The sequence below is a fragment of the Lissotriton helveticus genome, chromosome 1_1 (genome assembly GCF_964261635.1).
Source record: "Lissotriton helveticus chromosome 1_1, aLisHel1.1, whole genome shotgun sequence".
Classification (NCBI taxonomy): Eukaryota; Metazoa; Chordata; class Amphibia; order Caudata; family Salamandridae; genus Lissotriton; species Lissotriton helveticus.
Window position 1 is genome coordinate 1,246,798,085 of NC_136057.1, and position 13,285 is coordinate 1,246,811,369.

The 13,285-nt window shown below is 44.1% G+C and overlaps 1 protein-coding gene across 2 annotated transcripts in view; it reads right to left on the reverse strand.

Moving 5' to 3' along the window:
* Positions 1–10,590, reverse strand: part of CPNE8 (copine 8) — a 1,123,798-nt gene extending 1,113,208 nt beyond the window's left edge. The window contains exon 1 of one of the 2 annotated variants that reach the window (XM_078679874.1): positions 10,068–10,590. In XM_078679874.1, the coding sequence (XP_078536000.1) occupies positions 10,068–10,198 (131 nt within the window). In that variant the 5' untranslated portion in view covers positions 10,199–10,590. The remainder of the gene's footprint in view (positions 1–10,067) is intronic. The other variant, XM_078679883.1, reaches the window with a different exon arrangement.
* Positions 10,591–13,285: the final 2,695 nt, after the last annotated feature.

Consider the following 13,285-nt stretch of genomic DNA (forward strand, 5'->3'; position numbering starts at 1 on the left):
TATGTGGAGTTAGCCCGGCTCCAAAAAGCAAAGAGCATCTGGATGAGATGAGTAGTCTGTTAGTTAACACTTTAGGTATGTTACAGACCTGTGTTACGCAGGGGGAGTTAAATGCCAAAATTGAACAGGTCCATGAGGAATTGATTTTAAAGCTTAAAAGTTATTTTACTAAAAAAAGTAAGAACCCCATTCCCCAACTAGACCTCAAAGCTGCAGCCTGGTACGGCACTTCTTGTCATCAGGCATATAGAAATCTTGCAGCAGCAATTAGATCAAAGGATAGGGACGAAATTTGCAAGGCCAGGGCCGACTATAGGAGTGCGCAGTATTGTGCCAAAAGGGTTTGGGACGAACAGCACTGGACGGATTTGCTGGAAGCATCCTTAGGGAGGAACATGAGTGCTTTTTTGCATTTGGTGAGATGGGGTAATGGGGTCCCTAACAATGTCCCTCAAAACCATATGGAGCCCGATAGGTGGGTCTCCCATTTTATGACACAGTTTTCAAGTGCAGGGGCTAATTTAGATTTTCAAGTTACTCCATTTCCGGCCTCCAGCCTATATTTTACCAAGAAAGAGGTGGAAAATGCACTTCAGCTAGTACCAAGAGGTAGGGCACCTGGGCCCGATTGCATCCCCGCTGACCTGTTCCTTCAGGATTTACCAAATTGGGCGTCATATATCCAGCTCCTAGCAAATGCAGTAGCTAGTGGAGCACCTATGCCCAGCACAAGGGCTGGAGCAGAAATGTTACCCATTTTTAAAAAAGGGGATAGCACTATACCAGGGAATTACAGGCCCATAAGCCTTATCGATTGTATACAAAAGGTTCTGGCAAGAATGGTACTAAGCAGAATCCAGTCATGGCCGGAGGAATGCAACATCCTGTCCCACTTACAGGCGGGTTTTCGGTCATGTACAAGTACCATAGACCAGATGTTCAGATTTATTCTGGTCTACTGGCGCATCGTGGTTATAGGGGGAGGCACTTTATATGCAGCCTTTGTCGATTTGAAGTCGGCCTTCGATCTTGTTTCCCGAGCCAAGATGTGGCGTTCTTTTTTACAGTTAGGCATGCCATCTGAAATTCTGGCACTCTTGGTGAAGTTACATACCGCAAGCTACGCACAGGTGAGATGGGATGCACAGGGAAGTATCACCCGCAAGTTTTCAGTAGAGAAGGGGGTTAGGCAGGGGTGCGTTTTAGCACCCACCCTCTTCTTTTTATATATAAATGGGGTGGTGAACTACTTTAAGAACTTTCATACTGATGCACCTTCCCTAGCAGGGGGCAGGATCCGTTTACTCTTGTTTGCCGACGACACCCTCATCCTTTCGAAAACAAGAAAGGGCCTTCAAAGTGCCCTTTCCAGGTTTGAGGAGTTTTGTGAGGACCATGAACAAATTGTTAACGTGGACAAAACTACGTTTTTTTTTTCTCGGCGCTGTGAACGTGGCAGAAAAAAGGGGGGAAGATTATTGATTGAACAGCAGGGTTTTGATTTTTCTCCTGAAAGCTAACAAGGTGGGGCTGGACCTGATGTCCAGATCGAGGGAGTTCCAGAGTCTGGCTGTGGAAACCGTAAAGTGACGATCACCCCAAGAGGCCGTTTTAGTGCGTGGCACTGACATCAGGAGGGCATTGGTTGATCGTAGAGATCGGTTAGGAACATGAAAAGCTAGGGAGTTAAGGAGGAAACGGGGTCCTTGCTTGCGTGAGGCTTTGTAGGCAATACAAAGAGCCTTGAATTTGATTCGGTTTTTAACGGCTAACCAATGGTAGCTTTTGATGATATGGGCTATAGGTTTAAACTTGGGAGTACCTGAAAGCATTCTTGCAGACGATTGTCAGTAGAGTTGAAATGAAGGATGGTACATTGGAACAAACTGCATTTTTTCTTACCTGGGGGTGCACATAGATAGAACAGTTAGCTGGAAACCGCAAGTAGAACTGCTCACAGTTAAGCATGCCCAAGTGTCGGGTGTATTGATCAAGGAGCATAAATCTTCATATACAAAACCCATTGCTCCTGTCCTCCAAATTTATCACACCAAAATTGGTGCCTCAAACCTTTACGGTTACATGTAATGGGGTGACCCTGTAACCCTCAGAACCCGGGTGGGTAATACAGTGAATAATAATGGTTCTGTCGGACAGAAATACACAGTAATATAGTATTCCAATTACGTTATTTGCACACTTCGTCCCTAATGAGGATACAAAGACAATGGTATCTATACCAGTATACTTAAACACACTGACCAAAAAGTTTTAAGTGAAGTTTTACTCATACACTTTCATATTATTTATATTTGAATCAAAATATTCATGTTGCTGTCCAATTATAAAACATAAAATATACATATTCTGTGCAGAACTGTTACACCATTAAAACAACATATAAAATTGTTACTTCATGGACTTATTAGCGACGACAACTATATGTACAATAATCTAGTAGGTGCATCAATTAATTCTTGGGTCCTAGAGTATTTTTAATAGTTGGTTCGTGCAAGAAGGGAATGCGTCGACGTTTCGACCCTGGGAAGGATGCGCTGATTTTGCGCATCAGAAGCGGGTCTTCATCAGGACTGTGGTGATGTAGGACAGCCTTTTGCGGACCTTGACTCAATTTGGTCCTGTTTGAGTAGAACTGCTGGTCAGCCGACTCAGGCAATATAGGGAAATTCCTTCGATCTCTGTATTCGTTAGTTATACAGGAGGTGGGATGAGGAAGGCGTGATGTCCTTGATTTGTTTGCTTTTTAAACAACCGCTCTCCGTGTCTGTCTCCTTCTCACTTTTACGGGGCTAAGCTGTGGGGCTACGCTAATTTGATTTCCTTGGTGCTAGCGCAAAATAAGTTCTTGCGGTCCTTAATTGGCCTCCCACAGTCCACCCCGTTACTACCACTATATCTGGATTTGGGCTGTCACTCCATTAGGGATGTGACACATTACAGGCCAGTTGCTTATTGGAGGAGGCTTTGGGTGACTCCCGAGCTCAAGCACTACGCATTGGCATTAAAAGATGTTAAAGAGGCGGATGTCTCTAATAAAATTTAATGGCTAAGGTGTGTAAAGAATACACTTAGTGAGATGGGGATGAGCCGCCTATGGACTACCCCGGGTGATATTGTTTTCCCATCTAAAGCAGAGTTTAAGGTAGCATATTGGAACATGGTTGTAACTAGGTGCTTTGCGGCCCTTACTGCTCCTTCTCTGCCCAGAGCGTTTCTTGGTTTAAAACATAAAGCAAACTAAGAAGGTTATTTGGACTTAATCACCGCCCCTAAAGACAGAAAACTATACCACCAGTTTAGAGTGGGTTCACTCCCTACTAATGTATTTACAAAGAAATGCAGTGGCTCGAATACTAGTGTATGCCCCCACTGTCCAGACGCGATAGAGACAGTGATACATATTTTCATCGCTTGTTCAGCCTATCGAAAACCTAGGCTAAGATGGTTGAAACATGTATGTTGGAACATGGGAACCAGGTCCAGCAATCAGGCTCTTAGGATTCTAAATACATCAATGGAAGAGTCCATTGTGGTCGCTGTCGCTAAGTTCTTGGGATGGGTGTGGGTAATTCGCTCGAAAACTAGTAGTTAAAAGTAGACGACTAGGTGTTTTGCACCTGCACTTTACACTTTGCACTTTAGCGGCCAGAAGGACACTAACACAGGCTTTGGTGACCTCGCGGTTGGACTACGGAAACATTTTGTTCCTAGGGGCAACCGAGGGCAGCCTAGGCCGCCTACAAGTCATACAGAACTCCGCCGCCAGATTGGTGTTAAGAAGACCGAGGAGAGCCAACCCGCAAAAGGCGCTGGATGCACTTCATTGGCTGCCTGTGAAGAAACGTGTGATGTTTAAGTGCCTCCTCTTCTGTCACCGTATCATCTGGGACAGGTCGCCTGCGTACCTAAGGGATTTAGTCAGTCGATATGAACCTACGAGGTCCCTCCGTTCAGAGGGTGCCGGTCTGCTAACAGTCCCCAGGATAAGGAAGGCTAGATTAGGCGGACGATCCTTTGCGCTACAAGCAGCTCAACAATGGAACAAACTTCCCCTTGACTTGAGACGGGAGAGCAGTGAAGCGCGGTTTAGGGCCATGCTTAAAACACAACTATATACTGCGTAGATCATAGGCTCCTAGGCTGTTTCACGGATAGCTTCAGCGCGGGGACACGCCGTGATGGCGTTACTGAGCGCTCTATAAGCTCGTTATTATTATTATTATTATTATTATATCACTGGTATTGTGCACCACTAAAGCTGTAACTGCCTATTGCTGACTGATCAAATTTGAAATTATAATTGTTTATTCAGCTAGGGGCTTCTTTTTTTACAAGTTTTTAACGTAGTTTTTTTTATCCTTTTAGATCAGTTGTTCACATATTTACGACTTGATTGAATAACTGTATTGTACGCATGTTTTGAAATGTTAGAGTTGTTTTTAACTTCACCGCTATATGTGTCATGTACCAACTTTTGTGATTTTTAACATCGAAATAAAGTTTATGAACTGAACTTAATATCTTACGAAAAGGGGATCCGAACCTCCACTATGAACTTTGTGTGCTTTCCACAATGGTGATTACGGATATACAGATAGTCACTAACGTCAGATTGCAAGACAGCCAATCTAGCACATACTACTACAGTATATTGCTAAACAGATGCTTTTGTGAGTGTAAAACACTTCCCTTGCACAAAAATAGTCTCTGAAAGATTGCAGCGTTTATGGAACCTGTCTCTTCAACATGCATTCACCACCAGCCACGCATGGGAGGCTCCGTACAAAAGAGGGCTGTAAACGATGCCACTCCATGGATGATGATGAGGAGATAACCGCAACGGAATTTGGCAAGCCCGTAAATAATTATCACGCCCAGGGCCCTCATTCATGCTCTGGAAGAAAACAGGGTTACTTTAGGTGATGAGTTTGTCAAGAGTTAGGTTATTTTTTTATAGAGTTTTAGTTTCCTCAGTAGGTTCTACAGCGTTGCACTGCTTTACAACTAGGCTAAGGCTCGACATAACCACACAGGCATCTTTCCTTGAATCATATCCCCTCTAATATCTGATACATGTGCCCCTGCCAACTGAACTCCACCTTCTGGCAGCACTACCCATTATTCAGCTTTGGCCTTCTTGCAATCCTGACCCTGCTCGGACAGACGCATGTCTTCCCTGAAATCTTAAACACATGCCAATCGTCTATCAAAACTATCCGCCCAATCCTTTATTTTCTCTACTCTTTCTTTGTTCACTAGCTCTCTCGCTTCCTCCCTTCAGTGCATATATTGTTTCGAAACATTTACACTTAAACAGGTTCTCCCTTCATCAACAAATTATTGGATGCTGTGATTTGCATAAAGGCAGTAACCACCAAAAGGAAATTCCCGGCACCTTGGCAGGTTGTTGAGCACGGCCATGTGAGCGATTAGTCATTTGTTTCTATCAATAGAACAGTGATTCATGGTCCCGGCCACAAAACAGATCATGAAAGACACCCTGACATGCTAGATTATTTTGACTTGCTTCCTTCTGCATCCTCTCTTGAGTTCTAATTACACCATATAAAAACAACCGACAGCATCTACCTCGCAAAAGCTAACCTCTACTTTAGATCCTTGAGCAACACTGAGATAATAATAACGCATGTAACACATATACCTTGAAGTTGTATTCCTGTGGTACTATGAACTACTTACAAACTCTAGCAGTATATACATATGTGTGCATCTACAGTGCTATCTCTACACCTGAGCATCAAGCTCATGAGTGTCAAATTAAATATTTCTAAATATCTAGTGGTGAGCAGTGAAATAAAAACAATTAGGGCTGAATAGTTTACATCTTATTAGCCCTCTGAGCATCAAAACGTGTGATAAGAGGGCAACTAGCCAATTCCCACAATACTGTGCACTTTGTGATAAGAGTGCAACTAGCCAATTCCCACAATACTGTGCACTTTGACCTTATGTCTATATGGACTTTTTTATTCTCTTGTACAGAGATAGTGCACTATGTTAAGCTGTAATATTCATAATTTGTGTCCAAATGAACATTATTGTTCATTTGAGATCCCTTTGAGCATTATTCTTTTTGATCACGTTTTTCAAATGTGCACTCTTGCAGGTCGGCACAAATGATATTATTTGATCCTATGGCAAATGCTTCTACCAAAATCTTCCTGCTTTATGTATTATTCTCTCAAAGGTGTAAAGGTTCATTTACAGAGAGCAAAAACAGTTATCATTGGATGTTTCTGGTAATATTATTAATGTCTTCATGAACCTTTCTACCATACAAGTTGAAAACTGTACTCAGATTAACAAAAATCCTTAGATCCAAATTTTTTGGCTATTTACTATTCTAATTGTCAGACAACACGTGTTTCACCCTATATGATAGCGTGAAGGTCAACAGCTTTTTCAAGGCTAAGATATTATTCAGGCTCCATTAGGAATTTTGAGTAATTTGACTAATCTAGTAGTAGCAGAGTCCAAAATTATAGTCAAATGTAATTTATAGATATAAAAAGAAAATTCTGAGGTCCCATGTACTATGTACTGGAGAATACTTTAAAACAGACTAGGTGTTTAATAGATCTCCTTTGTTATCCTTCCAGTACTGGTAGTTTCACAAAGTAAGGCTGCGATCTCATAGAGCAAGTGTAAGAACTGGTCAAATGGCCTCTCTTGGACAAGTAGGTCAGTGTGGGACAAGCGCATCTCAAGCATAGTCACAAGAACCTTAAATTTAACCACACTTACATACAAAGAATGAGACCTGTATCTTTAAACATACTAGGCAAACAAACATATTTACTGCCCCAGAAAGTAGGCTAGGTGTTATTAACACACCTTTGAAAGGATATTCTTAACGGTCCACATTTTATTAAGAAAAATCTGGTCACAGGCAGCAGTTTAGATAATGGTCTCTGGCTCAGGCCAGAAGCATCAAAGGTTGCTTGTGTTCTGGTTAAAATGGGTTATCAGTTCGGTATGGACTGACAACAAAGAGGCCAGGGGATGTTTGTTCAAAAAAATGTGCATGTGGTTGGGTTTTGTCTGGATTAGTACAAACAAGCTAAAGAATTATGGAAAGTAGAGCATACATAGTAATTACCAGTGGTTCAGTTTAATTCAAGCATTTTCATCCATCACTTTGGTGTTCTCAAGCTCATGTCATTGCTGTTGGAGGGAACACAATCAGCAGCAGTTAGATAGATGCTAATTTCCTCTCCTACTTATGGTATACATACTGAAAGAATAGTGATACTGTTGGTGAAAATAGCTCTGAGGCGCATTAAGGTCACCAGACTAATATTTACACATCAGTGGCTTCTACTCAAGGAATTCTCGGCATTAAAGCCTGCTGCACAGAGCTTTAAATATTAGTTATCAGCCCACTAATATGGGATAAATGTGAGGAATCAAAATGAGAATAGGGCAAATATCAGCTATGTGTGCCCAGCAGCATATGGCTAATAAGGCTATTAATACTTCAAAACCATGCCACCCAACACAGGCAATTAAACATGATCACTACCGCTGTCTACTTTATCTCACAGCCACTGAACCTAGAAAGTAAATGACAGTAGTCAGATACAGAAATATTAGCACTTAGATTGGATGAACCACTATCAGCATTGCAAAAAGGAAGCGAACATGCCGTTACTTAAAGGTATGAGTGTGGGGTATTCAACATTAATATGACAATCCATCCTTTGAATTACTTTCCCACAAACTTACTATTGTAATTATATAGTTTGGAACTGTTAAATATGTATACGAATCGCCTTACTATCCTCGACCAACCACCATCACTGAAGCGTTCTCTTGTTTATCCCCCAGACTGACACAGATTTATGTACATAGATCTCGTTCAACGAACGACAGGTGTTATTCTGCCAAATACAAATGTATACTGAATCCATGCAAGGTGGAAAAGCTGACATCACTTGTGTTATCGCGAAGCCCGCTTCCCTCCAAACGTGAATAATGGTGTACACGAAACAGATAGCTTAGGTACAATCTCGATAGTCTTTCCCTCCCTGGTAAACCCTAACTACAACATGTAGAAGAAAATGCACATTAGCAGGATTTGTATGGATATGCTAGTCGACTCTGGAAACAAAAACTATAAACGATTAGGCAAAAATAAAAAATAAAAAAAATGTGCATCCATTGAGGACAAGATGGGGTGCCAGGGGTTGCCTCCAACGTGCACAGCAGTCAGTTTGTAGACGGCAGCACATCTGCTCCGATCATTCAAGTCACAAAAGGTGAAGAGCGGTTAAAAACTGCAAACCTGTTCACACCCCTATCCACAATGAAAGCGAAGACAGGTTCGTTTTATTAGCTGTCTCGGAGCTTCTGACCACAATGCTGCTGTTATTTAGCGATTATATAGAGCACAAACAAAATGAAACCTGTTCAGCATCGAAGCACTTTCGATGGTCCGAGCACTAGGTACTGAATATTGATAATCCTAACTAGCAATTGTTCCAGGGTTTCTAAGCACAGGGTCAATGTTTTTAGCATCTATACAGCAAACAGCCTGCCATTAGTACAGCATGGCAGCGCTTTCGTTGGTCCAGGTGCCGCAGAAAGGGCATCAAGCTGAATGAGGCATGGTGACTGTCACGCCCGCCTTCTCTTCGACATGAATGATCCATTTAATGGAGTATTCGATATCTAGCGCTTGCTCGCTCTTGGGAGTAAATAATCTGCGTCTTCGTGCAGTGCTGCTAATTTTGGGTTTCACGTCAGAACCGATCTCCTAAAACAACAGCGGGGCATCCCGTTTTTAGGAATGTAATCCTGGCTGAGAAAACGAAACCCCTCCTCAGATGATCTGTAGGGCCATAGAGGTCAACAGCTCTGTCATAAAATGAATCCACTCCCATAAAGATTCCTGTGCAACCCGTGCCTCAAAACAACTGCACTAGCGTCTGCAGAGGTACCTGTCTGCATCAGTGACTGCAACCCTGCCATGGTGAGTCCTATCTTACCCAGATGAGTGCTGCATTGCACTCTGAGTGCAATGTGGTTTGAGGCAGCGAGTCTGGCTGAGTGACTACAGCCCTGTACGAAAGGCTGCAATCCTCCCCGGATACTGTAATAACGTCCCAGTGTTTATGGGTCAAACCAGAAGCCGCTAGAGATGCTCCCGAATAACAGGAGCAAGGATCCCTCAAGCTGGCCAGAGAAAAGAGGCATATACATGCACTGCATGGTAAACAAAATCAATAGAGATAGAACAAGTCAGGCAGCAAACACGCTCAAAAACTTCGAACAAATGTAACAGTAGGAAAGCGATTTGGAGACTTTCAGGAAGATATGGTTCTGACTGCGGCCCTGCCTTGGTGAGGATAGACCTGTCTGAGTGACTTGAATCAGCCTCACTGACGGCAATCTTACTCCACAGTCATCGACCCTACTTGCGCGCAGCAATACTACCAGAGTGGTAGCAATTTTGTGAGAGTAGCAGACAGTACTTCTACTTCCAAGAGTGACCACAATCGTGTTACTGAGTGTGATCCTGATTCAGGGGGCGCAGTTCTGCCAGAGTGACAGAATCTTGTATTCATTCCTAGTTAATAAGTGAAATCCAGAGAAACTGCAGTCAGTCTTGTTAAAGTGAAAACATACCTGCTTTAGTGCCCGAAGTTCTAGTTTAACTTTAGTACAGAAAACAGAACGAATGCACTTTTTTGTCAGTGACAGCAAACCTCTCCCTTAGTCACTATAATTCTGCTAGACTGCAATCGTGTCAATGTCAGCGAACATGCCTTAGTGTGTACAATCCGTCTTTGGTGACTGCAACCACGTCCTAATTAGTGCATTCCTATGTTAGGAACCGCTATTTTGCCCCAGTGACAACAAACCTGCATTAAACACATTAGTGACAGCACCCGTGCCTGTCTGAGTATAATGGTTAAAGCGCTACTTGAGGTCCATTGGAACCCACCTCTCAAGCCATAGCGTGTACACTTATATATTCCCAGACTGCTCCCGAGTGCTTCCCTATGCCCAGTCTGAACACTCACCTGCAGGAAACAGTCAGCTCCACTTTGGTGGCCGGAATGCTAGCGCTGAAGGGGCTAAAGTCTCCGCTGGGCGCCGGAACCCTGAATCCATAGTCCATCATATCCAGGGCGGGCTTGTCCGATCCGTACATGGGGGCGGCCGGGGAAGCCGCGCGGCGGCTGGGGAAGAGGGAGCCTGTGCAGCGCGAGGCGCAGCGCGTGCAGCAGCGCGTGCAGCTGCTGCTGGCAGCCGGGGGCGGGGCGGCGCGCGCTCCTTCCTCTCGCGGAGCTGCCTCCGCCGCTCGGGGCAGGGCGAGCCCGGAGACTGGAACTCAAACAGCTGCTGCGCCACCGCACTTCGGAACAGTGGCAGCTGCCGCGCGACGTTACTCCAAAACACCAACAGCTGCTGTACGACGTCACTTCATAACGTTAACTGCTGCCTCGTGACGACACAACTGCCGCGAGTCGTCATTCCAGAGAGGCTGTCGCGTGGTGGTGTCACTTCATAAGTCTTAAACTGCCACCTGACGCACGATTATGCTACGTGAAGCAAACCAAGAAACTCCTTCTGGAGCGCTCAGCAGTCCGCGGGGCGGGGTCTAATTACAACACCGCTGGCCAACTGCTGAGAGCAGCACTCGGGGAGAACCGACCCCCACCGCTGGAAATGCCAGGACAGCCCTCGATCCGCTCACAGGCTGCAGCACGAGGTTTCATCAGTCTCGAGCTGCTCGAATCAACGGGCAGAGAAACTGGCTCTGCCCTCTGTTGATTTAAGAAACTTGCAGCGCACCCGCTGGAACAATGTAGAGGAAGTTGCTCTGAAGAGTACAGGATGTGCTCTGGAGGTTGTTGGCCAAACGTTTGTAGTTTGCAGCGAAAGGGACACAAAGCAACGGGTTGAACTCCATGAAAACAACAAGGGAAACGACGGTTGGAACGGTGTAGTTGTGTGCATAAGCCTTCCCAGCAGTCAGCGTGCAGCTCATCAGTTTCAGTACACCATTATAAAAACACGTCCATCTCTTAATCACCTCTTAAAATGCAACCTCACCGTGAATCTCTCTCTGCTGCTTCTATGCTGTTGATGGCGACAGCTCTGGTAAATTTGTGTTTTAACTGCTTTTAGAATGAGAAGGTTGAGTACCACCATCACAGCTGCTACAACATAGACACACAGGGGTGTAGCTTCATGGGTGTGTTTGGGGTGAGTGACACCCCCAAATATATGTATTCTTGGTTTTGAGTTGGGTCTAGGGGCCCTGAGTCAGGTCAGCTATGTGTGTCTGTTTTTATTGTTGTGAGTCAAGAATAAATGACAAGAATAAATGACTAATAGTGAAATTTGTTGAAAATGAGACACAGAGATACCTGTCTGGTGGCTTCATTTCAAAATGTTATAACAGATAACCTGAAATCAATACCGCCTTCCGTGCTTGTCCAAAGTGTATGATCCTAGGCAAATATTTTATTTCACAGAGCCTCCTTTTCTTTTGTCACATATAAGTGCACTGTTGCTTTAGATCAGGAAGTGTGTTGTAGCAGTACCTCTTATATTTCATTTAATCAACTATACAGTTGCTCCATGTATAATAAGAATATAGGCCAAAGTTAGGGTTAGCATGACTACTCACTGGCTTTTTAATCCACTAATGGCATATTTGTTGGGTGACAATGTTGGCTTCCCGTGGCGGACAGAGTTAAATTTAAATCATTGGTTCTGGCCCACCATGCTCTCCATGGCTGCGGCCCTCTCTATCTGCAGAGACGCTTTTGTTTTTATGTCCCTTCGCGAGCCCTTTAATCCATGTCCCTTTGCCTTGCCCAGGTCCCTAGGGGGCAGCTCCTTTGTTGTGAAGGCTGGTGTGGCCTGGAATGCCCTTCCTCTTGACCTGCCGTTTATTCAGGATCCAGCTGTGTTTAAAAGGAAATTGAAGACTCACTTCTTTGTCTGATAGTCTCTCTCCATACCCCTTTGGCTTCGCGCTGGGACACTCATGAGTATCTGTGTGCGCTATAAATATATGTAACATAACATAACATAATTTACCTAAGCTTGTTTGGTGCCACATGTGGACTTTGACTCTTGCAGAGTTCCACATGACGGTTGTTATATGAAGCTGGGTTCAGAGCCGGACTGGAAACCAAAACTGGCCCTGGCAAAGTGCTCGGCTGCCCCCTCCCCCCCGGGGGCGTTGGGGGTGCCGCCAAGCTCTTTGCCAGGGCCGTTTTTCGGCCGTTTTTGTTACAGCTATGCTGCAAAAACGGCCCTGAAACAAAAATGACCCCCAGGGTCCCAAAACCGTCCCTCACCCGTGTGGCCAACGGAGGATTGCCCAGTACCCGCTACTGCCAGTCTGGCCCTGGCTGGGTTCCATTCTGGCAGTTGACCTGGCCAGAAGGGGACCGGGTCTTCCTTAACTGACAATCCAATAAAGTCCTTACCTCGTTATGACGCGCTGTCTGTCGAGTCATTTACAACATTTTATGGCGACGAGGATGGGATCATAATGTTTGATAATTGCTTGGAGTCTTTAGATGGACAAGATTTCCATCCATCTAGGAAAAGAGCGTTGTTATTATGTGCATTAGGAAGTGAATAACTAATAATATTTCGTTTTTTGCCTTAAGCTGCAGAGCCAAGTGGACAAACATTGCTAGATGTTTTCGAAGAAGCTAAGCACAGACTGGAGGTTAGTTTCGCAAAGGAGGAAATGTAGTCATGACACGCTACACATTTTATACCCAACCACAGAGGGTAGATGAGTCAATTGATTCATTTGTTTCAAGATTGCATGAACTGTCCATAAAGTATAAATTTAGAGTTATGACCGAGGCATTAATAAGGGATCAATTATTAGTTCAGTGCAGAGAGAAGAAAATGTAGATTTTCCACAGCCATGGCAGGCTGAAAATCTGGATTTTATTAAGGACACGGAGGCTAATATTATTATGATTTATTGTTTTTTGGAATGTTGTAAAAGGTTCTTGATTCTTTATTCTGAGAACCTTTTTCTCTTGTGCTGCTGAGTTGTGACAATAAAGGATTTATTGCATAATATTGGCCTCCGTGTCGTGCTATAAAATTCAAGAACGATTGTGGGCAGCTAAAAATCCAACGTTGAGGGAGGCCATTGGCATGGCTAAGGTTTTAGAACAGTCTGCTTCTTCCATGCGTGAACTTGAAAGGAGAAAACAGGAGGGAGATATCTCTGAAGTAGCTTCTGTTAGTGAAG